This window comes from Styela clava, chromosome 7 (assembly GCF_964204865.1).
Source record: "Styela clava chromosome 7, kaStyClav1.hap1.2, whole genome shotgun sequence".
Taxonomy (NCBI): Eukaryota; Metazoa; Chordata; class Ascidiacea; order Stolidobranchia; family Styelidae; genus Styela; species Styela clava.
In genome coordinates this window covers 23014324-23039132 of record NC_135256.1, presented here as the reverse complement: position 1 = coordinate 23039132, position 24809 = coordinate 23014324, and the positions used below count along the sequence as shown (strand labels likewise).

At 37.3% G+C, this 24809-nt stretch overlaps 1 protein-coding gene across 1 annotated transcript in view; it reads left to right on the top strand.

Annotated features, from left to right (window-relative positions):
• LOC120328107 (uncharacterized) overlaps positions 1 to 24809 on the top strand; it is a 50533-nt gene that overhangs the window by 16416 nt on the left and 9308 nt on the right. Inside the window, exons 3-7 of the mRNA XM_039394511.2 lie at positions 16138 to 17512; positions 21709 to 22261; positions 22423 to 22533; positions 22653 to 22896; positions 23001 to 23327. Of these exons, the coding sequence (XP_039250445.2) occupies positions 16138 to 17512; positions 21709 to 22261; positions 22423 to 22533; positions 22653 to 22896; positions 23001 to 23327 (2610 nt within the window). The remainder of the gene's footprint in view (positions 1 to 16137; positions 17513 to 21708; positions 22262 to 22422; positions 22534 to 22652; positions 22897 to 23000; positions 23328 to 24809) is intronic.

The following is a 24809-nucleotide window of genomic DNA, read 5'->3' as shown; positions in this document are numbered from 1 at the left end:
ATTCTTCACCACTACCACTGGATTGTGCACCCCATCAATGATTTTTCCCTGATAGACGATTTTTTGCCTTATTTCCCTCTGTTTTTTTTCTTCGTAATAATTCTCCCCGTTCATGTTTCGTCTTTTTGATCGGTTGGTAAACGCTATGTCGAACTTTTGAACTGTGTTGTACAGCTTCATATATGTTAATATTGTATTGCGTGCGCAGCGAAAATTAGATTAGTCGGCTGTTTTTTCTTCTTTCTGTGCATGTAGGTTTATCGATACCAAAAGGTAGGTTTAGAGAAAGGCATAGTAGACGAACGGGAAATCTGTTAGGCGGTAAGCGCTTTATTTTGAAATAGTTCTTAACGTGCAAGTGGTTGTGAAATGTTTCGATGGAAAAAGCAGAATTTTCTATTTGTTTCGTTTAGACTTTATAAAATGTATTGCGAGATTTTCCCTCATCGCTGCATACGCTGTGAAATTTTGTTTCAGACCTTCGATTTTGTTATGACTGTGTAATTTATAATGATTTAAATAATTTCGAGCATAGTTTTGTGAATCCGTTTATCTTTTCGTTTTCATTTTAGTTCATATTGCACTACACAAATATTCGCAGCAATTCGTTCACTTTGCTTGGCTTCGTCTTTAACGATTTTTAGAACAGGTTATTGGAAAGTTGAATAAGAGTTCACAAGTTTTATTTGCCAAATCCATCAATCTTCCGCTACACTGTAAGTTAAAGCGGAAAAATTCAAAGGAATTTATCTGTTAATTTAATATTATATTGTTTTAAACTACCTCAAAAATGTTTTATCCTATTGAATGCGAGAATTGAGAAATTCACGTTAGACAAAAAAGCCATTTACAACTTACTCACGTTGTGACGCTTGAAGAACTGAATTTTCCGTTGTGGTATTCAGATTGATTTAAGCTACGCCATAGAAAATATATGTCAACCACGGCGCAATTTAAACTGGTTTGAAATTGATATTTCACAATCATATCGACATTTCATAATCCAGAGCAATCGTGTAAGGTTGAAGGTCTAAGACAAGTTGTTTCAGATATAAGTTCTCACGACAGCTTGACGCGAATCGGTTGAAAGTAATTTCCATCAAATTTTGAAACTCACTGGTAAATTTATCCTTTGACATATGCAGCTCTAACAATGATAAGTTTGCATTTTTGCAGTCGATGGACACTTCCAATTACATCTAGTATTAGTGGTTTCTGTTGAAGCTGAACTGGAGCCATTATTTCTATGTGTCAAATGTTAGTAAAATTGTTGCCTTAATAACTCTTTCGCTAGATATTCTACTTTTTTTGAAATAAAAAGAGACAACACCAACTGAGAGCCACACATGCATTGTCAGAAATGGCCATGGATTAATGTTAGGTAATGGCCAATTTTGGACGACATTTCATCTTTCTACGAATGACTCAATTTTGCGCCTCGATTTGTGGTTTCATTTCCTATTGCTTAATCCGCACCGTTTCTCATTCTTGTGAAAATGTCACATTGTGTTAAATTTAAATGATTATCATGCATGTACCGGAAGTATCTTTCAGCGGTACTTTTTGTACTTGATAAAAACACATAAATTTATTCCTTTTCTCTTCAAACAATTTCTTTCTTCTCGAGGATATGTGCGTGTTCCTAGGTATATATCCATCTTCGGATGACTCGGCAGTATTCAATCATTTTCTATCATCGCAACTAATTTTCGAATTTTCTTTACTAGTCGCTTGGTTAGAGGCTTGCTGCAGCATACGCAGAATAAAAATTAAATGTATGTTATTAAATAAATGGTTTGATTAATAATATATCCGGGCGCAGATGATGTTTATTAGTTATTTCATTTATTAGATAATAGTTCATTTCCTATTAAATTACAGAATGATTTCATTTGTCCTGTTTTGTCTACTTCAAACAGATATTCATTAAAGCAATTCGGTTCCAACTGTCCTGTCTCTTCATATCCTCAAGCTTTTTTTAAAATTCAGAGATTCCAATTGAATTGCTTGCTCGGATATGGTTTATCTTTGAGTTAAAATAGCATTGAAATATAAATAAACAACTCGGGTAGGTGTTACTCTCTCTCGTCTTGGTTGTGGAATGTTAATGTTTTTTTCTGTTGTGTCTGATGGCCTTTTCTTTTCCTGATGGTTTGAGGTAAATTCCACCGTGTTATTAAGTGCTGGTATTTACAAGCAGTCGAGCAATTACTGCTTGGACATTTATTTATGTGGATATTCGGAGAAAAGCCATTTTATTACGCTGATTAGATTGTTATGTTGTCAAATGAGATATTAGTAACGATAGGTATTAGTGCATGTGCTTACGCTATCATGCTTGGTCAGAGTCTCACGATAAAAAAAAATTCGTATAATCAATTCTGCTGAATTAGATAAATAGTGGTTTCACATCAGACATCGAAAATAAGTGTCCATGTTTTGGTTAGCTCTCTCAATCACGACTCACGAGTTTCGTTAAACCATTTTGAACCGACGAACGATTTGGAAAACAATGGTGTGACTTTTATTTCGTTACCAATAAAGAATGATATTATCTCTATTTCAAAAATTGGTCACATTTTTGCGAAATTATTTTTCCTCCATTCTCGGGTGTCCATGCTTTCATAATATGTAATAGTTACTACAGAATTGAAGAAACGTTTATGTGTTTTTCTAAAAGTGTGCGGTCGAACCTCGTGAGGTGTCGTTTTCGAGACATCTGGTCCTTAGCCATAATTACATCAGTTGACTAGGCATTATCTCTACTAGCTTTCAGCTGTCAGATGACGATTGCCCAAAAGACGTTCTCTCAAGCACCTGATTACGTCATATTTGTATAATGGTTCATCCTCTTGAGTGTAGCACTGTCACTGTTGAAAAATATATTATGGTTTTATTTATGTGTAATTAATAATTAATTAATTACATCTTCCCCAACGAAAACTAGAATGGTGCCTGGTTACATTTCCAGACGGGGTCCCTAAGATTAATTGTTGCTATGGAGCACGTTATTGATGACACCCATTCTAGTCATATGTTTAAAACAGTATTTGTGTATTTGAAGAATTGTGCTGATCAAATATCCAAGTTCGTTTGGTATTATCATTATAACATAGGTGTTGCTATCGTTGGCAGGACCTGTCTCATTACGAAATAAATTTATTTTGTTTAAGCGTTTAGACCTGTCGTATTATAGCGTATAAATTGTATTTTTGTCTCGAATGATCTTTTCAAATTTCAACCTTGTCATAACTATTTGAATGCCCAGATGTTTCCCACTTGTGATAGACCTTAAGTTATTTAATGAAACGTCTTCGCTAATATTAGCCCACAACTGTTTCTGCTAAGAGAAAATAATCGGCATATGTGTTTTTGAGTGGTATGAAATTCCATAAAATCGAACTTGAAACCAAATTAATGTCAGTACTATTATAGAACGTGATTAATTCAAATATCCCAAGAACTGAACAGATTTGAATTCTTTATTGTACACCTTGTCACGAATTATTTATTTTGTCTTTATGTCGTTTATGTGTCCTGAATTGGAATTGTCTATTCAATGGAAATGTCTATTCACGGCAGATGACGTATTCCTTTAACGGGTTATTATCGTTCTATGATGTACGAAGCCGTGGTATTGTTTTATAAACATACAAGTGCTTTGTTATAAATCGTAGTATTGCGATTCTGATTCTAGAAACTTGTACCTTTTTCTTTTTCATTCATCTGTCTTATATTTGAAGATGACCAACTGAGTTATATATTCAGTCAAACCTTATTGGATAGCCGTCGACAGATTAGTCACATTGGCATTGAAGTTCACGAATCCCAACCTATCCCATCTTTATCACACTTTTTCCCAATCAACAACCAATATCGATAGCCAATGATTAATTCTGTAAGTATATGATTATCGAAATTTTGGTTGATTAAATTATATTGGCAATAAAATGCTATTTGCGCAAACGTTGTACGCTGTTTGACTACAGTACGCCTGAAATAACGTTTAGATAACTTTTTCCAGCTGTTTTAACTAATTTTAACCTGCAACAATTGTATTGTTGTTCATCAATACCTTGCTTTATCGAGTAAACGGAAATTGAACGACTAATTGGATAACAAACAAATTGAATCGCATAGTATATTTGTCCCGCTCCAAATCACTCCTAATCGTTGACAGTAGCCAATTCTGAAAGGTCTGCGATATAAGAGTTCTATTTTCGGTCCCTAATCGGATGTTATTTGATTTTTGGAATGATGATGAATTGTCCCTATCACTGATAAATTCATCTTGGCTCATAGAAAATTTCTTTCAGCAGTAGGGTTTAGTTTGAGGGGGTATGTTGTGGAAATACTTTAAAAATTCTTTAAATATCTGCCAAACCACCACTGATAATTCGCACAACATTGACGCAATAGCTGCCGTACACGAGGAAAGAAACCTAACATCGGAATGCAAATACGTCAACATCATATTCATAAGTATTTGGCTCGGAATCTCATGGTCCGTTGAGACATTTACTTCTATTAAGACATTACTTTGCCACTCATGAAAATTATATTGAAGAGAATTTTAGAGTAAAGTGGCATCGCAGTATAGTTGAGCAAGTTAGTAATAGATGATTTGGCTGGATTTTTTTATTTGGGAATTTACTGAAATCGATTTCAAAGTTTTACAACTCAAAGTCTAATAAAAAAAAATTAGATATTCCAATATTTTCTTTTGAGGTATTTATTACAAATTTTCTCAATATATCAAGAATGAATAAAAACTTGAATCATGCAAAATTTTATCGTTATAAAATCCAGCTGCTACAAAGATGTGTATTCTGATGTGTTTTCTCGTCAACAACGATTCATAGTTTGATTTGCATTTCGATTAAATTCCTCATCAAGTAATATTCCAAATGTATCCAGATACTATTGCATGACTTTGATACAAAATTGACACTTGGAAACTTTGAACTTTAGTTTTGTTACCGGTATTGAATTCGGGATGTTTTCCGAGCCAATCTCTATAAATGTGATTTATTCAGGTGTTGGTGGAACGGTCATAATTTTACACTGTAGTGTGTTAACTCGATACCGAGCTGATATTTAAATTTAATGTATCAATGGCCAATGCGACACTATTCATAATTTAATTTTGATCGTTTATGATTTGTCAGCCAATGCTGATTTGAATTTAAATTCATTGACTTCAAGTATTGCAATCCAGTCTCTGAATAAAATCTCACATACTCAGTGACTGCTTTTTATGGAAAAAGTTACATGAATCGTACATATGAAATGTTCAGAATGCATGCGTGAATACTAGTCAGGTTAACATCAATCTTACTTGCTATTTTCGACAAAAGTTTTGGGGAAATCACTTTCACAACCCCGCACAACCAAGAGTTTGGCTACGCTACTTCATTCTATGTCGAATCAATCTTTATACTAGACTGCCAGGCACATTTCTTAGAAATAGTGATATATTCATGGCATATTGTTAGTTAGACTTAGGTTATAGGCGGGATATTACACGTTAATGCTTATAATTTCCGCGAACAGTCAACGAACAACGGAACGTTTGATTGGCACATTGATCGAATGACGTAATACCCAATACATCGTGAATGGAGCCTCGACTGAGCAAGAAAAGTTTATGTAGCGCGGTGTGTCGTGGACGTCGTACGCCATTAGTATGCCAGTTAGTCTGCTCTGCCGTTTAGCCGTGAAACACTTTGGCGAATCTTGGCCGTTGCTGAACAGTCGCTTTCGCTTAAGACTCGATGAATCACGGATTGTCAAATAGTAGACGATCGTAGCCTAAGACCATTTCAACATCGTCTGTGTGAGAGAGCTGTGTGGTTCAGTCGAGTATTTAAAAAAAGTTCTGTTTAAAAATAGCAAAAAAGGCAAACTCTTCGGGTATGTGCAGTTTACCGGGATGCAAATTTATAATTCGAGTTTATATGGCTGTTGTGTTTGCTTGACTTCTAGGCTACTAAAGTTCATAGAATTTGCTGTAAAAATATATTTTTATTACATTCACGTCGTATTAAATCCATATTTTACGGATGAATAGGTTGATGTGCGACACGTTTAACGTAAAGAAGCAACTTTCTTGGTAAAATTGCCGTCAATGTTGATAAATTTCGCAATCAGTAGCGAAAATGTACACGGAGGTTTATTTGCACGAATTAAATATTTTTAAGCTTGAAAATAGCGGCGGATCAGCAGATAGATCTAGTTTTATATTTTAGGGTAAAATGGTTTAAGAGTAAAAAGAGTAGGTTGAAAGTTGCCAAGCAGCTCGAAATATGATACAACTGTCGGTACTGCCGACTGGTTTGGTCCAACTCCCCGCAATTCAAGCACCCGTTTCGCGGGTTTCAAACGCCAAAGACTCGGTGTGACTTTTCTTGCTAAAAACTTACCTAGTACCAGGTTATGCTTTGTTGTACATGGTCTAACCATAGTTCGAGCCGAAGAGGTACGAACCGTACACGATCGATTGTAAATATTTGAAGCTGACGAAACATCGCGCAAACAGTACTCGTACGTTTAAAATGAGCATGAAACTCTTGGGTGGATTTTTTTCTTTTCTTCATAGCTTATGTAATTGTTCAAAGACAGCCATAGCAACAGTAGTCGTATTGTGTATTCTTCGAGTTATCTCTTGATTTACTATAAGGAACTACCTCGTGGACAAATAATGAGTCATCACCGCATTAAGCTTTTGAAATAGCTTAATCCTGTGAAGTACCGGTCGTTAAGCAAACATTGAACATCGATTGTGAAAGAAAATTTAAGTGATTGGTTTAAGTAAGACAAAGACGGCAAGGCGTGGGTGCATGCCCATGCCGTGAATTGCCCAGACTATCAATTTGAAAAGTTCCCCTATAGGAAAATATTTATTTTGATACCTCCAAATATGGACCTGGTCCCCTGTAAGCCTTTTCAATGATGAAACACATTGCGAATGTCGTAGGAATATATTTGATTGCCAGTTTGAACTAGGAAAACTCAGGGAAGAAGTGCTTGTTGTTTATTGCATTAATTAACTCGATCAGATGGGCAAAAACTGTTTACGGTTGACGTGATATTCAATGGTATGTCAATTCTACAACAATACAGTTTTGTAAATATATAAATAAATTTCCTATACCGACGTATTATGATATCGCCTATTTTCGTTTTATTAATTTAAGAACAACCTAGTTAATTGAAGGCAATAGCAAAATATACTGATACTGAAAAAGAAAACAAAATATGAAACAAATATATTGAACATACATTTTCCTTGTTATGACGTGAACTATCCTGAAAAAATAGGTTGACCCCAGATTTGTCGCGGTATCATTTTATTAGTATCTGTATTATCTGGCGTTTGAGACGCCAAAATAGGTTCAGTAATAAATTGTACTCTGTCTAGCTAGCATATTAAAGATCTACGCTTGGTCGCCCATTACTCGAAAGATCTTTTCTTGACGGGATTTTGAATTTTTAGTTGACATAAATGTTTGTTTTCTTTATGACGCATCGATTCATTTCTGAAATTGGTGACACAATCGAACCGTTGTGTTTTACTTATCATGTGTAACTGTATACGTTACGATAAGCTAAAATGGCTCGACAGCGAAAAGAAAGAGCATATAATATGAATCGGATTTCAAGCATGGCCCACTCCAACCATAGAAAAAGACATATCTATAGTACATTTAATAACCGGGGAAGGACACAGTTACACCCATTGTGTCACAAAGTTATTAACTCTCTAGTTTGCTTTGCTTCGAGTTTTTATTGAGGGAGAAAATAGTTTCCGCGAAAGCATAGAATCGATAAGAAGTTTAATTCTAACATAATGTGTAGAATCAGTTATAGTATGGACAAGTAAAATATATAGTCGATCTCTGGCATTAAATTCACCAAATAAAATGATGGAGGATTAGGAGAAACAGCTATCCAAAATAAATAAAAAATGGAGTGTTGTAAAATACCGAATATTTTCAGGTTGGCAGAGTACGCTTATTTTATTGTGTTCTAACTGAATGTTCCCCTTGGTCGTGAAGAAAAACAAGTATATTTTCATGATGTTAGGAATATAATCGATCGTTTCTTAAATAATGAATGGGATTGTATAAAAAGTCAGACAAGAATATTTTCCGTGATTATGGTCCAAATGTAGGATTGTGGCGTCGGCTAAATTAGATTCTACATGATGAGAAGATAAACAACCGCAAATTGGTTGTTGTAACCAATTTCGAATAAGCTTACATGCCAGCAATCCAACTTAACTCTTCATTTATATCAGCACTACTTTTTATATTGAGTGTCATGCTGTTGTATGCCACTGTGACTACTGACCTGCACCGGGACCTAATATTGGCGTGTATAACAAAAACATTGTGTGTGTGTGTGGCGCTTTAGTTGGAAACACAAGCCAAGTTTCATTTACTTATATTTGGTGTTTGCGGGTAGAGCGTTAAATCCCCATTGATCTCGTACGGCTTTGTTAACCCGGGTATTTTAACCCGATTTTCTTAATAGAAGTAAGAAAGTAGTATGGTATTGGTAATGGTAACCTAAGGTAAAAAATGTTCTTGGCGGCAGGCAGGCCTCCTCCACACCCTTATTGTTCCCAAAACGTGCGATCGAGTCGGAAAAGAATAATTATGGCTACTATGCGCGGTTTTATAATTTTATCAGGAAGTTAAAGCAAAAAGAGGCATAAACTCGGCTTTGCTGAGATGATAATTTTTTAAAGTCAACATTATTTATAACAACTTAAGTCACACTATTTAGGTTGACATTGATGTATAAAGATAGATAGTAAAAGCAGACGGTGTGACTGCAACAGTCGGCCTCCTACGTGCTCGCTTACCTTTGGACATTTGAAGGCAAAACTATAAATGCATTGCGTGCAATCCATTCAGTCGACCAGACGGCGCACTTAGCTAAATTATGGTATGTCGTGTGGAGAAAGGAGTGCAACATTTATTCGATAGGAAATTGGCATGAAAGGTTGTTCGTTCCTGCCTCGTTAGTATTAGTCATCTCATGGAGTTTTTTTTAACAAATATGTACCGTTGCGTTTTGTCGTTGAACGAGACATTTTGCTTGAGGAGGAGTTATTGAAGTATACGCAGTTGGCGTTTAAAACGGATTTGAAACTATGGTCCGCCTTAGACTGATAAAATTTCGAAAATGAAGGACGTTGTTGGAGTGGTTGTTGAAAGGCTTGAACAAGAGGAGAAAGTCCGGCTTTTGCTTTGTTTAGTGAACTTTATTTGAATTCAGGAAACTGTCCAGGCTGCGTTTAGCATATGTGGTATTATTTTATTTTACAATGTAATGTTTTTAGTTCGGCTCATTGTACCTTCTATCAAAAGCTCTCTGGATGTGATGATTTTTCTTTAATTTAATCTCTATGCCAAATAATATAATTGAAAGGTTGTTATCCATCTTGCTGTATATATACTTCCTGTGCAAGCACGTTTAACATTGTCATTTGTAGTTTTCATTGAAATATAATATTTTATTCCATATTTGAAACGCAGAAGCTTCACTTGTGCAGATGGTGTGACGCCATGGGATTATATTTTAAGACGCCATCTCAATGTGTTGCTTACCACTTAACGACCACTATTCCCTCGTGTCGCGCCTGTGAGGCTGCCTGTCTGCGCTTACTGGGCATTCCCTATCACTTCACCTTTTGCTTCAGTCAGCAATGAAACGTTAATATCGGCTATACATGGGGTGTAGATACATTGTATTTTGCAAATTGTGACGTCTTTTCGTCCCATGCGTGAGTGTGGAAATGGTGACATCATAATTGAGTCTTGTTGGCCTCGTCAATTCCTTCAGCGAATGGAATACGTTTCAAGCCATGCCAAGCGAACTTGAAAATGGGGGAGTTGCTTACGAACCATTGCCATGATGCCATTAGCCGTCGCGTCAGTCATCCGTCTAACTTTGTTTTGCATTTGGTTTCTATCTTTGAGCAAACTAATTCCCACTGGCACGGCGTGTCGCATAGCATTATTTCGCGTCTGGAAGGATTCATGATTCTGGGAATTATTGGCATTGACTGAAAATTTGGAATTGAGATTAGGTCAACTAAATTAGATCTCGATTATTCAATAAAAAATGAATGAAAACCAAATTAAATTTGCTATCGCTTCGGTTTTATGTCTTTATTTAAAAATTGGGAGGACGTAATATCTGATTGAATTGAAGTCAAGGGAGAAGAATCGTAAAAAAGTCGTACGAGGTGGGTGGATAAATGGGCATGCGTTTCATAAGGTGGGTAATTATTAACAAACAGTGTTTAAAAGGAAGTCTTTTGATCTGTGACGTTAAATTTTTCTCATGAGCTGTATTTTCTAATTTCATCATTTAAATCAATAACTTTATTAATGATCAGAAATGTTTGGGTATGTACAAAGCATAAAGGAAAAACGAAGTTGGGAATCCTTTTTTACAGATACTCACGCTGCTGTGTAATACTTGCCATACTAGAGTGCTGGGATTTTGTAGGATTTTTTGGTGTTCTTGTTTCGCCTACTTTACATGAACTATCGTCTTCTAAGTATTCGCAGAAAACCTAATATTATACCACATATGCGATGTCGGAAATATGTAGCTAAACCCATACTTGAGCTGATAAAACCTCTAAAAGCCTTTTTTTGTCGATAACAATCTACATAAACAAAATAACGAAATCGGATTGGCGGGTAATTATAAGGAAGATTGCCATGTCACGTTTTTTATGGTCGGAAATATGTTGTCAGATTTCGATACATTATGAGACAACAGAATTCGATTTTGTTTATATTATGGCTCTTATGTATAACCACCTGACTTGTTCGGTGAGTTTTAGGTATACTTGCCGAATAAGATCCATGCTTAAATTTATTTTCTCTCGACTTCAAGCATACTCCCTTCTTATAGTGTTCACATTTCTGACATCGTTCCAAACCTGTTCATTTTTAAGCCAAGCCCTCTTCCTCTAGAGTTGGCTTGACTGACAAGCCTTTTGTGGTATTTATGAGTATAGTGGCTTATCTGCGCGTCTGATTCGTGGCCAAATGCTTTATTATGAGTTATGACGTCTCTTTTTGACAGCTAAGTTAAGAAAAAATGATGACAGGCAGACGCACAAGCTGTTGTGGTATTTATCAAATTCAATGAAGCTTTGCCCGAGGAAGAAAGGCGGTGTGTTTCATTTGCATTTAACGTATATCGTAAATCAAATTACGTAGAAAATCCAAGGTTAATTGAGCATGGCGCACATAAAAAACTTTAAAATATTTCATTTATCAGTGGGCTTTGTTTGATCGTCTTATCAATACTCTTAGCTTTGCGCGCACCTTCGCCAGGATGTCAAAAAGCACAAAGAGATCATTGTTTGAAGGTTAGATAGTTTAGATAGCCGCCTTATAGGTTTGTTTTCACAGGGCTATCTCCAAATTAACTTTTGAAGTAAATGCTTGGAACAAAGGAGTTGCGTGTGCCTAATTCTTGGCATTTTTGGGATTTTTTGCATGATTGAGGTCTGTTTCATCGCAGGGTGAAAAGGGTGATCCAATATTTAATCTTTTTGGGATTTTCCAAACGTTACAAAGACTGAAAAGATAATTGTTGAAACAATCATTTTGAAAAATGTTATGGCCGTATGAAGAAGGCATGAAAGTGTCATAGAACCCCCAACTTCAGTCACAGAGGCCTTTTATGTGTGTGCGATTATCGAAGTAAATGGGATTTATAAAGAGTGCGTTACCGTTATTTTCAATTCTTGAGCGTTTGGCTATTTTAACACAGGTAGGATAGGCGGTTGTTGTGTTCTTGGTAAATATGTATATTTGTGTAAAGTCGTTGTTTGCGCATACTGCTGTATGTTTAATGAAATTCTTCTATTTACTCTGCACCCAGTTATAATATCTTCGAATTTTCCCGTGCTACTACTGATTCTTGCCTTTCGCTGCATACTATTCTATTTAATTTCCGAGTAAAGGTAGCAATTGTCGAAAGATATAGCGTGCGTACGACACGTCCCTACAAATCGTATCTCATCGGCGCCATTGATGTCAGGCGATGCGACTTCCTGGTGGGCCAGGCCGTGTTGTGTGGCATATCCCTTTATTGAATTCTCTAGCTATTATGCTACGGTGCCGACTGACTTTCTTATTATCTGAAGCGATTTCATACATGTTCGTTTGCATGAAGTTTGACGTACGCCAGGGGAAGATTTTTAAGTCGGTTTGGTATTATTGAAGACTGAATATCGTTTAGAAAGTTGAAACCAAACTAGAAACGAGGTATAACAATATCATTTTATGATTTGAAGGATTTTACGCAAATATAATCACGCATACTCACAATATGGCGACATCAGGGTATAAAACTGTGTGAACGTGAAGTATTTGGTAATCATTCTAACCGAAACTCTTGCGCTGGTTGTTTTTGCTATAACATACAGCATACGCTATACTACACGTGCAGCGTTGGATTTTTCATCTTATTGCCAGAATATCATATGGCTATTAGCATATATGAACCATAACCAGCGACGGTCATGTCATAGAAATTGTTTTTGTCTCCTCATACATTTCTGAAGTCTGAAATAGATCGCTAGGTCGCAGTACTGTAATATATACCTACTTAAACATAGGGCGTATAATACGAGGTTTTCGTGACGGTTATTATAACCCGCCCGGATTAATTGACGGACTGTCCACACTAAGAATCAAAATCGTGATCGAAATTCCGACAAGGAAACAATGGCCCGTCTTAGCCGCTTTCTAATCTGTCAATGTCATCTTAGCCAAGTTTACATTTTGAACACGCAAGTGGTATTAAATGAACGCCTACAGACTTCATTGTTAGTCGATGCAGATGAACGTTCCAGAAACACACTTAAATATTGTTTGATCCGATCTCGGTTGTATTTGTTTGTCAAAGTATGTTCTACGTTTACTCTGAAACATAGATGCCCATAATGAAGTTTATGAACTGTTTCATAGCGTATCAAACCAAACAATGGCTTTGCGAATCGTGACGGCCGTTTTACAACAAACCGCTTTGAAAATAGAACTTCAATTTCTGTTTCATCATAAATGGCGGCGCTTTGTTATCACCTGTTCCTTCCGCTGTCTGCTGATTGAGGCTTAGGCTGGTGTGTGGCGCTATGAAGCGTTCATGTTTTTAAGAGGGAGTTTCTGTCTGCGGGTGAAGTTGCAGTCAATTTTAAACCTCAATTATAGAGTTTTGAAAAATATATTGTTTAGCAGAGAGGATCGACTGACTTTACTCTGAAAATCATCATAGTGACTTCAACATTTCTTTGCCTGGACTTTGCCTGAACGTGCTTATATAAAACTGAGTTTAATATAATCAGACATGATCAGATTTATAAAGTGTTTGAGGTTGCGTGGGTGGGTGATGGTAGTATTTTATAACACCTGTTTCACCGACAGTGGTTGTAATTCAGCACCCACGGAAAATTGGGAGTATTTTGTGACGTCAAACGGCATCGTATGACGACACACATAAAAGGTTAACCGCCTCTGTGCCGAAGTTGGGGTATCTATGAGACTTATTGTCTAAACATTTGAATCATTAGGTATTGAAACACCATTTCTAGATTCGAAAAAGAAAAATTATAAAATGTTCTTAATCAACTGGTATTTCGATTGTAGTCTAACTATTTGTGTGGGATTCAGACTGAAACACCAGATCACGAATGGGATGTATGTACATGTAATGGCTTGCTCGTTTCCGGTCTTTAAGTACATTTGTCGCGTAATTCTATATCCGGAACTGGCGTTTGACGTCATAAAATCTTTCTCAGCGTATGGAGTTTTAACCATAGAGTCTGTAGAATGGTGGCTCCTGTATATCGTTACCATAGATTTATAAGTGGCCTATGTGACTATTTTATTTTCAAGATACGCATCGATTTTTATACCCCATTTATCTGCTATTATTATGTATTTGACATTCCATCCACGAGGTGGTGGTTGAATAATGAGGGGTAGGGTGGATGTCACTAGGATGCATGCTAATTCATGCAAAGCTAGTAAGCGTTATCATAGTCTTCGTTATTCGACGGATTGCACCGCCCAGCCAATAAACTGGGTGGCTATTCAGGTACTTGACAAAGCGTTATCAACTTTTCGAATCCTTATTGACGTCTTGCTGACAGACGGTGTTTATCGTTACAGTTTAAACTATGGAATATCACGTCACGCGACATCAACATCATGTCATGGCACAAAAGCAGTGGCAATCATCGAGTGACCATTTCCCGTGTTTGCACCAAATTAATGAGCCCTACAATGTCAATATATAGTGCTGTAATTTGATCTACATTGTGGAGTCCGGTATTTTGGTCATTTCTGGCGTTCTTTCTGACTCAAACTTTTCCTCGTCCGTATAAATCGAACATGATACGTAGCCTCCGACGTTGAGATATCAGCCATTCACGCTTGGCCAGATTTTTGGAGGGCATTAGGTATATTTTTCGTTGTCGTGTTACGCTTACACATCGAGACGACTCGTGGCATAATTTCTCAAGCGTTATGGCGTGGGAAAATTCTGTGATTAGTTCATAGAGCGGTCACTGCGGGTAACAGTAACAACATTTTTTGAGGTCCAGTACAAAATAATGTTGTCCACTATTGCAAACTTTATTGCAAATATGATTTTGTTGTATACGTTGAAAAAGTATACGATCCAATCCAAGTATAGTTTAGTGCGCAACTTGAAATGTTTTAAAATGAGTTTCGTTCCATTTATACAGTTGCAGTTGACAGCGTGATATGCGTTGGTTCCATTCCTCTAAATCTTTAATGTCGTCGTTTCCAATGGTTTGCATTTGCCCAAAATCTTCACCGAACCGAATAAAATTAGTTTTCGGAGTTTTAGTTTATATCATTTTTGTAGAACAAAATGAATATAAAGCCCACGTGTGCAGCGATCCGTGGAATGTAAAATGATTTCGACAGGAATTATCCTATTATATTTATGAGCTTTACGCCAGTTTGCCAACGGAAATGAAGTCGAGATAAAAAGGTGCGCTGGTCAGGCAGAGTTTCCTGATGTAATCTTCTCCGGAATGAAACAATACCTTGAATAATAGCTTTTGTACCAACCCTTGAATTTTCTAATTTGTCAAACGTGGTATACCATTGCATATAGTTAAATCGAGGCTGAAACCTACGACGTAAAATCCTTAACGCGGGGCAAATTACGAAAGTTCATAGTATAGGCCATACAAAGCAGGCAATGACATACTTTGACCCGAAGAGTCGTATCCGATTTCTATGTAACGGGGAACTCGATACTGGTAAAACATTGCGATTATTCATTCGAAGACAATGCTTCGTCGTGCGGTGTTTGGGGCTAAACACATAATCCGTGAATGCAAAATCAGATCTGCACGATGTCAAGCGCATACCTAAAGCTGCACGTTTGAGATAGCATCCGATTCTGCATTCTTCGGTGACACGTAGTATATATAATTATAGCGGAAGGTACTGGAAGCCTTAGCCAATTATTGTTGCACCTTACAGTCGATTATATTTTTGGCTATGCCAAAGTAATTACCGCATACCGTCTATCCGCGTCTAATATTAGTAAAAGTTTAATTTGTTAGCTGTAAATAGAAAATGTCACAAAATATTGTCGGTTGTAACAGACTCCTCATATGTCACACTAATCAAGAATGTGGTAGAAAGCTCTAGTATTGTTGTAAAGTATTTAGTTATGGTCTCAGACATTAGAACTTCCACAGAGATACTAATGTGCAGTAAGAGTATAAGTTGTCTAATGTTTATATCATACTACATAACTATTCAGTGTTTGTTATTGCAATTTTCAATCAGATCATATTACAAGGTGTTTGGTGTGCCTTTGCTTATTCTCATATATATATAAGAATTCATGTCAACAAATCAATATCAGGATTTAATTTTATATAATTCAATCACAATCGGAGTTTATGATGTGTTGAAATATGATGTTTGTGGTTTCTTGGATTCTAGCATATAATTGAGAATTCGCAAAAACTAATTGCTGGATCTGATTATAATTATTTTCTGTTGGAAGTCAAGACTTTTGTCTGAAATGTGTTATTTCTTATATTTACAGACGAATTAAGAAATCGAACGGAGAATAGTCAACAGGTTGTTGCTGATCCGTCGAGTATACCAGAATCTGCACAATATCTACTTTATCAACAGAGACTTGCAGAACGCGCTAACGGAATAGACTCACAGAAAGTGGACTTAAAACACAGACCGTCTGACGAAAGGCCGAGAACACTGCACTCGCCAGAACGCTACCACCCTGCAGAACGCAGGTCGACATCGCCTGTCACCGACAGAGGTGGCGAAACAAACGCTTCGACGAAGCCAATGGTGTTGCTGCAACCTCCCACCGCAGCCAACTTTTCCAGCGTCGGGTCAACGCATCCAGCACAACTTTCAAATCCAGTACTGCATGCTGCAGCGGCTACGATGCATCATCACCCGTATATGTACTCGATGATGTATCCCACTGGAGTACCACTGGATCCAGCGCTTGGAGGGGCGTTCGCAAGAGTACCTGGAGCTGGTCTGAAAGAAGGCGAAGGACCAACATCTTCTCCAAACGCATCTCCGAATGCAAGTTTGTCTGCTGCAACAGCTGCGGGAATGCATTTTCCGGCTGGGTTAATGTACCCACTTGCGGCTAACCAAGCACTTTTAATGGGAACCAGGGCGCCCGGGAGTATTTCTGACATTTCTCCGTTACTTCTTGCACAACCGTCGGCGGCATATCCAGGTCATGCTGGCGTTGCACCAAATTTTTTGATGGAATATAAACGATTACTAGAAGGCTTACAATTCCCTGCCGCCACGTATCCTATCCAGTCACAATTTAGTGAACAGTACATTAGAGCCCTAATGGGACAAGGTATTGATTGTTCGAAAGAAGCATTGGCTTTGAGCGCGATTCCGGGTAGATTACCACAAGGAATGCCTCTAGCTGCTCTGCAGGGGCAACCTGGGGTTACCGAGCTGATGCGTTATCAAGAGCAATTGAACTCCGCAATGGGAATTTTACGGCCTCAAGATGGGATGTCTCCTCGTGCCGCATCGCCTTACGCTAGCAAAAGACGGACAGAGTCGCCAGTGCTTCCGAACGGCAATAAGATTGCCACATCGTCATACCCTTATCACGTGGCTTCACTCGCACAGCCCACTATAAATAACCTAAGCTATGCTCGTCCCCACGCTCGTTCACCGGCATCTGTGTTTTCCCAAGGCCACCGGTCACGGTCACCACAATCGGAAACAAGGAAACCGGAACCTGAGCGATCCGTTTACAGAAACCACTCACGCGATCTGGATCGAGAAGTCAACAACGCCACCAAAGATCTGGCATCGACTTCTGCCTCAATTAATCAGAGCAGAAACAGCAGTGAACACGTTGCTCATTCATATTCTGTTACTGATGTCACGGGGAGAAAGATACAATTACCGTGAGTTCCTTTCCTTATTTTGTACATTTTTAAACTAGAAATTTGTTTCTCCTGCAACGCCTTTTAAAGAACGTGGACTTGTACCTTTTCATTTACACGAACTAATTGAAATCTTAATGCAATGTAAGTAAAACCTGAATGACAAAATAACAAATGATCCATTTCTATATTTTGTATCGGTGCGATATTCACGATCGAGTTAAATTTTAGCATTCTAGAATCATGTATTTGATGAGAATACTTCAAAGTTTGATACACTGATGGTGTATGAAAAATTAATGACAAAAATTGCCAATATTTTCAATATTGAACTATTATTTCGCACGACTTATTTCACTCGTCTCAGTTTTCAGAAAGTTTTTTTGAATAGGCAATACATTTGAACCGGGGCCTATGAAAATAGTATATATTATTTATCATAACTGTAATTCAGAAATAATAATATATTTTCAACATACCCTTCCCATGTTATGATTCCTCATATTTCCAAAATGGGAGACAAATCTACATTAATCTTTGCACATGTTCGATGGCTGTTTTGTGCGACTCGTGATTTGTTGGTTTTACAAATTACATCTCGATACTTGGATTCCGGATTAGAAGTATCATGTTGCGCCCAATCCACAACATTGGCTTGTGTAAGTGCAAGGCGGCACGCGAACTGTAACAATGATAACCTATCGTCGCATTGGCAGATTGATTTGTTTGTAACACAGTTTTCCACAATATTTATGGGGTGATGCGTACAGAAACAGGCCTATTTCATATCTAGGGTCTTTCACGTATCAGTGCAAGGCGTAAACAAATAAATTAAATCCCTGAACTGGAATTGATAACAATCATTGATTAACTTAGTAAAAATAATCTCGTAAAAAGATTATTTGCGTGAAATAACAATCAATGTTGCATTGGTCGGTTGTTTTAAATGCAGAGATTTCTGACATGCATTATAACAAAAATTATCTTGTGTAATATTTTAATATCATCTGTAGAAAGATTTAAATTGATTCAATATCCTGTACGCATCCCGGGCTGGATCGAATCGAACAGGATGTGACTTGAACGTGTTTGGGAATCGACCAAAAAATATTTCGTCACAGTGTATTTCGTTTTTTTACATCCTGTATTCAGATATTTGTCTAGAAATGTTTTTTCTTCGAAACAACGTATGACGAAGTTGTTGTAAAGAATTTTCCATATTGCAATTTATGATATTGAGTGACTAAATAACTGTCCTATGCTTTATCTTGCGCTCCAGATGTCGATAACATTTTTGTTCTAATTATATCTAATGTATCACCGCCAAAAGTTGTTTATTGGAATGAAATGAAAAATATTTTGAAAATAATTCACAGTAGGGAATGCTTCTACGTCTATTCACTAAGGTGCACGTCCTATACATATACCAATTCAAATATGTGACACGGAATAAATTTTTCCAATGGTATTTGTGTATTAATACTCAGCCAAGAATTGCTCTCTAATCGTCCATGTTTGTTAAGGAATGAATTGCTATTTTTTATGAAGATTTTAGCAAGTTTCAATAGCGAAATGACGAATTGCCTCTCTTGTGATCAGTTCGAAAGTTTGAGCGTTCGTTTATTTATATCATTACAAATATATCAACTAGTTTGCCAAAATATGGTCAGGATTTCCACATTTCATTTCTTGTAATGAAACTAGATCGGTTATAAGATAAATTTTTATGTGAATATTAAATCGAAATTACGATCTTGAATATTTTATTCCCGTTCGAAATCTGTCCGGAATCTGATCTTCAAACAAAGAAAATCTTGTCAAACTATTAGTACAAGCGGAATAATATATTCTTGCCCTTCGTCACGTTTGTCCGGAGGCGGTGTTCCGTTTTTGCCTGGTTTGCAAATTTTCTCGTTATCGGACTTTGACAAGTCGATCCGAGCAAAGTGCGTCACGATATTAATTTTCTATTATGTTATTATTATTTGAGGCTTGCCTAAATCTAAGTATCGATTTTTCGACGGAACGGATTATCCGGTCTACTACGCGTTACCAATGTGATTGTTTACTAGTAACTTAAACGCTATGCTAACAATTTCAACACAACATGCTGCATTCGTCAAATTCCGACCGCCTTACGGTTTGTACGTTTTGACCAAAAATCCCTGTTACGTGGGTGACGTGGTACTACTGCTATTCGGATCTGAGATTCATTTTTCACATTCATGTATTTAACGTCATTCTGGCAAGGACACAGATGATTCGTGCCGTGATTTTTAGTGAAAAATATTTTTACTAATTTTTTTTTACCTCAACTAAAAAAACAATGTTTTGTATTGAATTTCATCGATTATTGAAGAATCTTAAGTCAAGCGTATAGCAATGAAAGACGATTTAAAAGTAACTTAATTTGTTATATACCTCGCATAGTCGGATGTGTTTGGAAAAAATGTCTCGTGTTGTTTATAGGGAAGAAAACTTTACCGTAACACTCAAGCATCCTCTTCAAATGTGGCCGATTCGGTCAAGTTAACTTCGTCAGCACTAATTCTAAATTGGGAAGTTTTACGAAAACAATGAGTTGGTTATAAATATAGGTTAAAATCGGTCATGGGTAAAATTGACACCATACGAATATTAGAATATCAAGGAAATTAGCATTTGCGAGAAGCGTAATAGCATTAAGAAATTTTTTATTTCCTTCTTTTTGCGTCTTGTCATTTGAAAATTATCGTTGGGGTCTATTTTCACCACTACCAGATTTCTGTAACTGAAATAATAATGCTCCTCTTCTCTGAAAACGTGTTGCTAACCCAATTCCGAAATTAATACGAAATAGAGAATTCGTGAGAGGCGTTACAAATTGTAAATTGCTATCTAACCACCACATTTACCATAATTTGTATTCGCAAAGACAAGTACTGTTCGATCGAATGAATATCTTCTGCCAAAATTACATGGCATACATAGTTCATGTCACTCTCGGTGCCACATATCTTGCGGGACCGTTTCATTCCTAGATGCAAATCTGAATAGAACGAACATTGTGGTTTGGTCTTGCGCTGTTTAGTCTGCTCATAAGAATCAATCATCGCCTCGCAATAATGAACTTGAATATGAAATATGTAGGATATGTTGGACATGAAATAGCTACATTAAAATCCCACTGCGATTACGCTTGGTAATCTGTATTTCCGGAATGTATATGAAAATACATATCATGCCCTGGAACTTGACTATGGAGAATAGCATTTAAACCAATATATTCTACTGCATACCATTTGTTATGTTAGCTTTTGTTATTCGGCAAACATGCCGTGGAAAAATTAAAGAATAAAAGTTTATGTAGAATAAACTTCAATTCAATTAGTTCAACTGCAAAACAAAATTTACTACTTTCAACCTTTGAAGAAAAGGATGGGGACATTCTGTCTCCCACTCGCATATCATTCAACATATCATGACATGGTTGAATCACGCGCAAAGAATAAATATATTCTAAAGATAAATGTATGAGCAATTGTATGAGAAGTTCAAATTCTGACCTTTAGCTGACTGAAGATATTTTACTCTCGTGTAAGACCCCTGTACTTTTGAGGTTTTGTGGACCGTTCATGCGAATACATGGTGTATCCTTGTAATCTGACACTATGTTTGCAACTTCAGAACGAAAGTATGCAGTAGGGCGGCGTGACGATCTTTGTGCTTTGCCCAAGGTTACGCTTCTAGGACGCATAGTTCTTAATTGACTTTGATCTAGATACTTTCAATATTATGCCATTTTGAGTCTAGGTAATCCTATCCACACCCTTGGGGATGAAATTCAATTTTGAAAATTTTCACATTTTTTTTATATTACTGGCCTTTTTTAAGCTTTGATGGTTTTGGTCTTGACCTTATAAATGGAAAAAGAGTCAATAATCAGACCGTGTAAACATCTCGGTTGATAAGATACCGAAGTAGATTTGAGTGACATGATATTTTTATGGTGATTCAACCCGTCTTGCCGAATTATTGATGACTCTAACTTGACACAAAACGTTTGTACTACCGCATATTATAAAAGTATCTACGTAATCACGCCAAAAATATTTTTACTCCTATGATATACTTTTATTATTTGCATGCCATGTGTTATTTCCGTTTTAATCATTTCTGAGAAGTTGTGTGATTACTCAGTATAACGTCATAAATTTATTACCATTCATTTTTCCCAGGGCATTTTATTCGGGCGGCGCGTCGGTCCACGTACCACATGGCTATCCTGTCGGAATGGCCGTTCATCATCCAGGAGATGAGAGATCTTCTCCATCACCTCATTCTCGTGCAAGTGACGAACGGAGTTATCATCGGCCATCAAGAGAGAGGTCTCCTGGAGGTGATCACCTACCAAATAAGAGGCGATCTCTCGACACCCAATACAGGCATAGCCCGGCATTAAATGATCGGCATCACAGTCGCCCAGAATCACCGACCACTAACGGACAAATTCCAGCAGTGAGACATTCCCTTGTAAATGGAAGTGTTGAAGTGGCCGCGGAACTAGACAAAGTTCGCTCGCATTTGATGCGTCCAATAGGACATGTTGGTACACCCAATCAATCTGGGCTAGCCGAAGGGCGTGAGCAGGGAAGTAGCAGTCCCGCGACCACGAATCCGTACCATCTGCCCCCGTATCTCGCCCCTCAGTTTATAATGCCACACTACGCCCAAGCACTAGCAGGCGCTGCCAAAGGGTCGGATTTGGCAGCATTGTATAAAGCTAGCGAGGTTAGTATTGTTTTTTGTATCAAATTTGTTCGACTTTTGTATAAAAATTTCACCACTGATTCTGATTGGACGTAACCAATTATTGTTTGCATTGTTCCATTTGAATAAATTAATATTTTTGTCTTCGTGTTACTCTCAACCACTTTTTATTATTATTTTAGAACGGAGCCGATTATTCAAGATTGTCCAGACTCCCATTTGGTATGGCGTTGTTGCCCCAACCACAGCAACATTTACTAGCGTCTGGACGATCACCTCACGTGCTTCAACAGGTATGGTTTGAATTTGCTCTTATTATTAGTGCTTCGAAATGATTACTGCATGGTAAAAATCCACTTGAAAACTCAAACCTTTATTAATTACTATTCTAAAGGTATTTTTCTACATGCAGGAATACGCTGCTGCCGCATTGAAGACCCAGTCATACTTGGCTTCGCAAGCAGCAGCTAAAGAAAGTGGAAAATCAAGTCCAGCCAATATCAGAGAAAAGCACCATTCTTTATCTCAGTCCATTCACCCAAGTCTATTGACACAGGAACCTTCTCGAGCTTTGTCTCCTGCAAAACAAGGACTAAAACCGAAACATTCACCAAGCCCACAGTTTTCAAAAAGCCAGCATCACCAACTCATGACAGGTAGGTACAAAAATAGGTTATTGAATATGTTCAGGTATCTTGTTGGTCCATTAAACTTAAGTTTTATATATCCGTAGAATCTAAGAAACTGTAATTTTTAACAGATTCACATTCTCCACCCGGTGTTAGTATCAGCAGCGCTAATGCTAGTTCTGATGGACGCCGATACATGTCGCCTCGTCCCGAACGACGTGACACGTCCCCAAAACCCGTGGCATCCAATAAACCGTATAGGCCGAACCCGATGTTACGGGACTTGGAGCGAAGCAGGAAAAGGAAACTACTTGAGGAAGAAATAGCGATGGGGGAGGAAGCGAGTAATTTTCGTCAAGGAAAGCAGCAACAACTTATACAGCAGAGACAGGATCAAAGAGAGCAGTTGCCAAAAGACGCAAAGAAAGATCCAAAAAGGCGAAAACAACTCATTACTGGTAAGATTGAATAGATATTCTAGGTCTGGAATATAGAATAATTTTGTCCCTCGTTTCTTAATTGCGGCATTTTTCAGTTGCCATAGGTGCGAATGAACTTTAGTTATCCAGACCGTACATGTTACTTACAGTTGGCTACAACTATTCTATTTATAAAAAAAACTTTTCACTCACAAAGTAAGTAGTAAATTACTTCGAAGTTTCATTCTTAAATTTAATGGCAAAGCGGTTTCGTTTATTAAGTATAGAATAACAATATTTCATATCATAAGCTCAATCCGTATACACAATACCCACCTTTTCAATTCTTCTTAAAATATCCCAATCGTCATGATCATGAATATTTATCGCCGGAGGAATCTTTTACCTTTCTCTGAAATGACCGTTGTTTGTCACTTCTGGGTAAAATTATTTAGAGTGGAACGAAATACCACAGGGATGTGTACTGGGGCCGGTGTTTTTTTCAACCTCTATTATGCGCACACATTTAAAAGCATGTTTTCATTGTCGGTCGGTCGTTTATACCGAAATATCACCGATGATATTGTACATCCTTTGATGCTTAACAGAGCGTACATTCACGTATCCTGTGCATGGTGCTCAAGTTTGGCCATTTATGCCCTAACTTATGAAGCGTTGATAAATAAAATACTAATGTGATGTGAATATAGACAGATAAAATGCTTTTCTTTTGGTGACTCATGGCGCTTAAAATTTGTACAACAATCTGGTTAAGCAGAGCGTATAATGAAGTCAAGTATTTCATAGGGACAAGTCAAAACAGAATGAATCCGGGCAGCTGGGCCCTCAATTCCGTTTCAATAGAATCCCAGTTCGTAAACATCTGTGTATCGAATCTTGACAATAATACCAAGCACCATTTTTAGTCGTACATAAATGAGCAAATGCGAATTTTACCACAAATTTCTGAAAAGGATTTTTCGTCTTTGTGAATGTTACACGTTCTCGTTTCCAACTAATCTTAAGTTCTTTCTGTTTGTCGTGTACCGTATGAGTAAATGGTGGTGTAATGGATGTCGTCTAAGCGATTCCATATTAGTTTTCTCCTGTTTTTTTTTATTTAAATAAAAGATCCGACCACACGCCGCATTCGATGAGGTCACTCCCACTTGAGTTTAGTTTGTTTATCGTCGGTAATCTATGTGCCGTTGTGTGGCATGTCTGGCTTGGTGTGGCCGTGGTTGAGACATGCTGGGAAGTTCCTAATATGGACGGACTTGATGCTAAACAGGCTTTGTCACTTTCATGAGTCCACGAGCGATTAGTCTGTCTGTGTGCGAGTGGAGTTTTTACTTCCTTTGAGTGTTCCTCTTCAAAATATAGAATTCTTTGATCTCTGATAATAAGAATTGTTGATATTGATGCATAAAAGCATCCGGAAGCCTCAAATACTGTAATCTCTTTCAGCTTCTACGTGTTGGGCTTATAGCGTGAAAGCTTCTCCCAAACAAATTGCTTTCC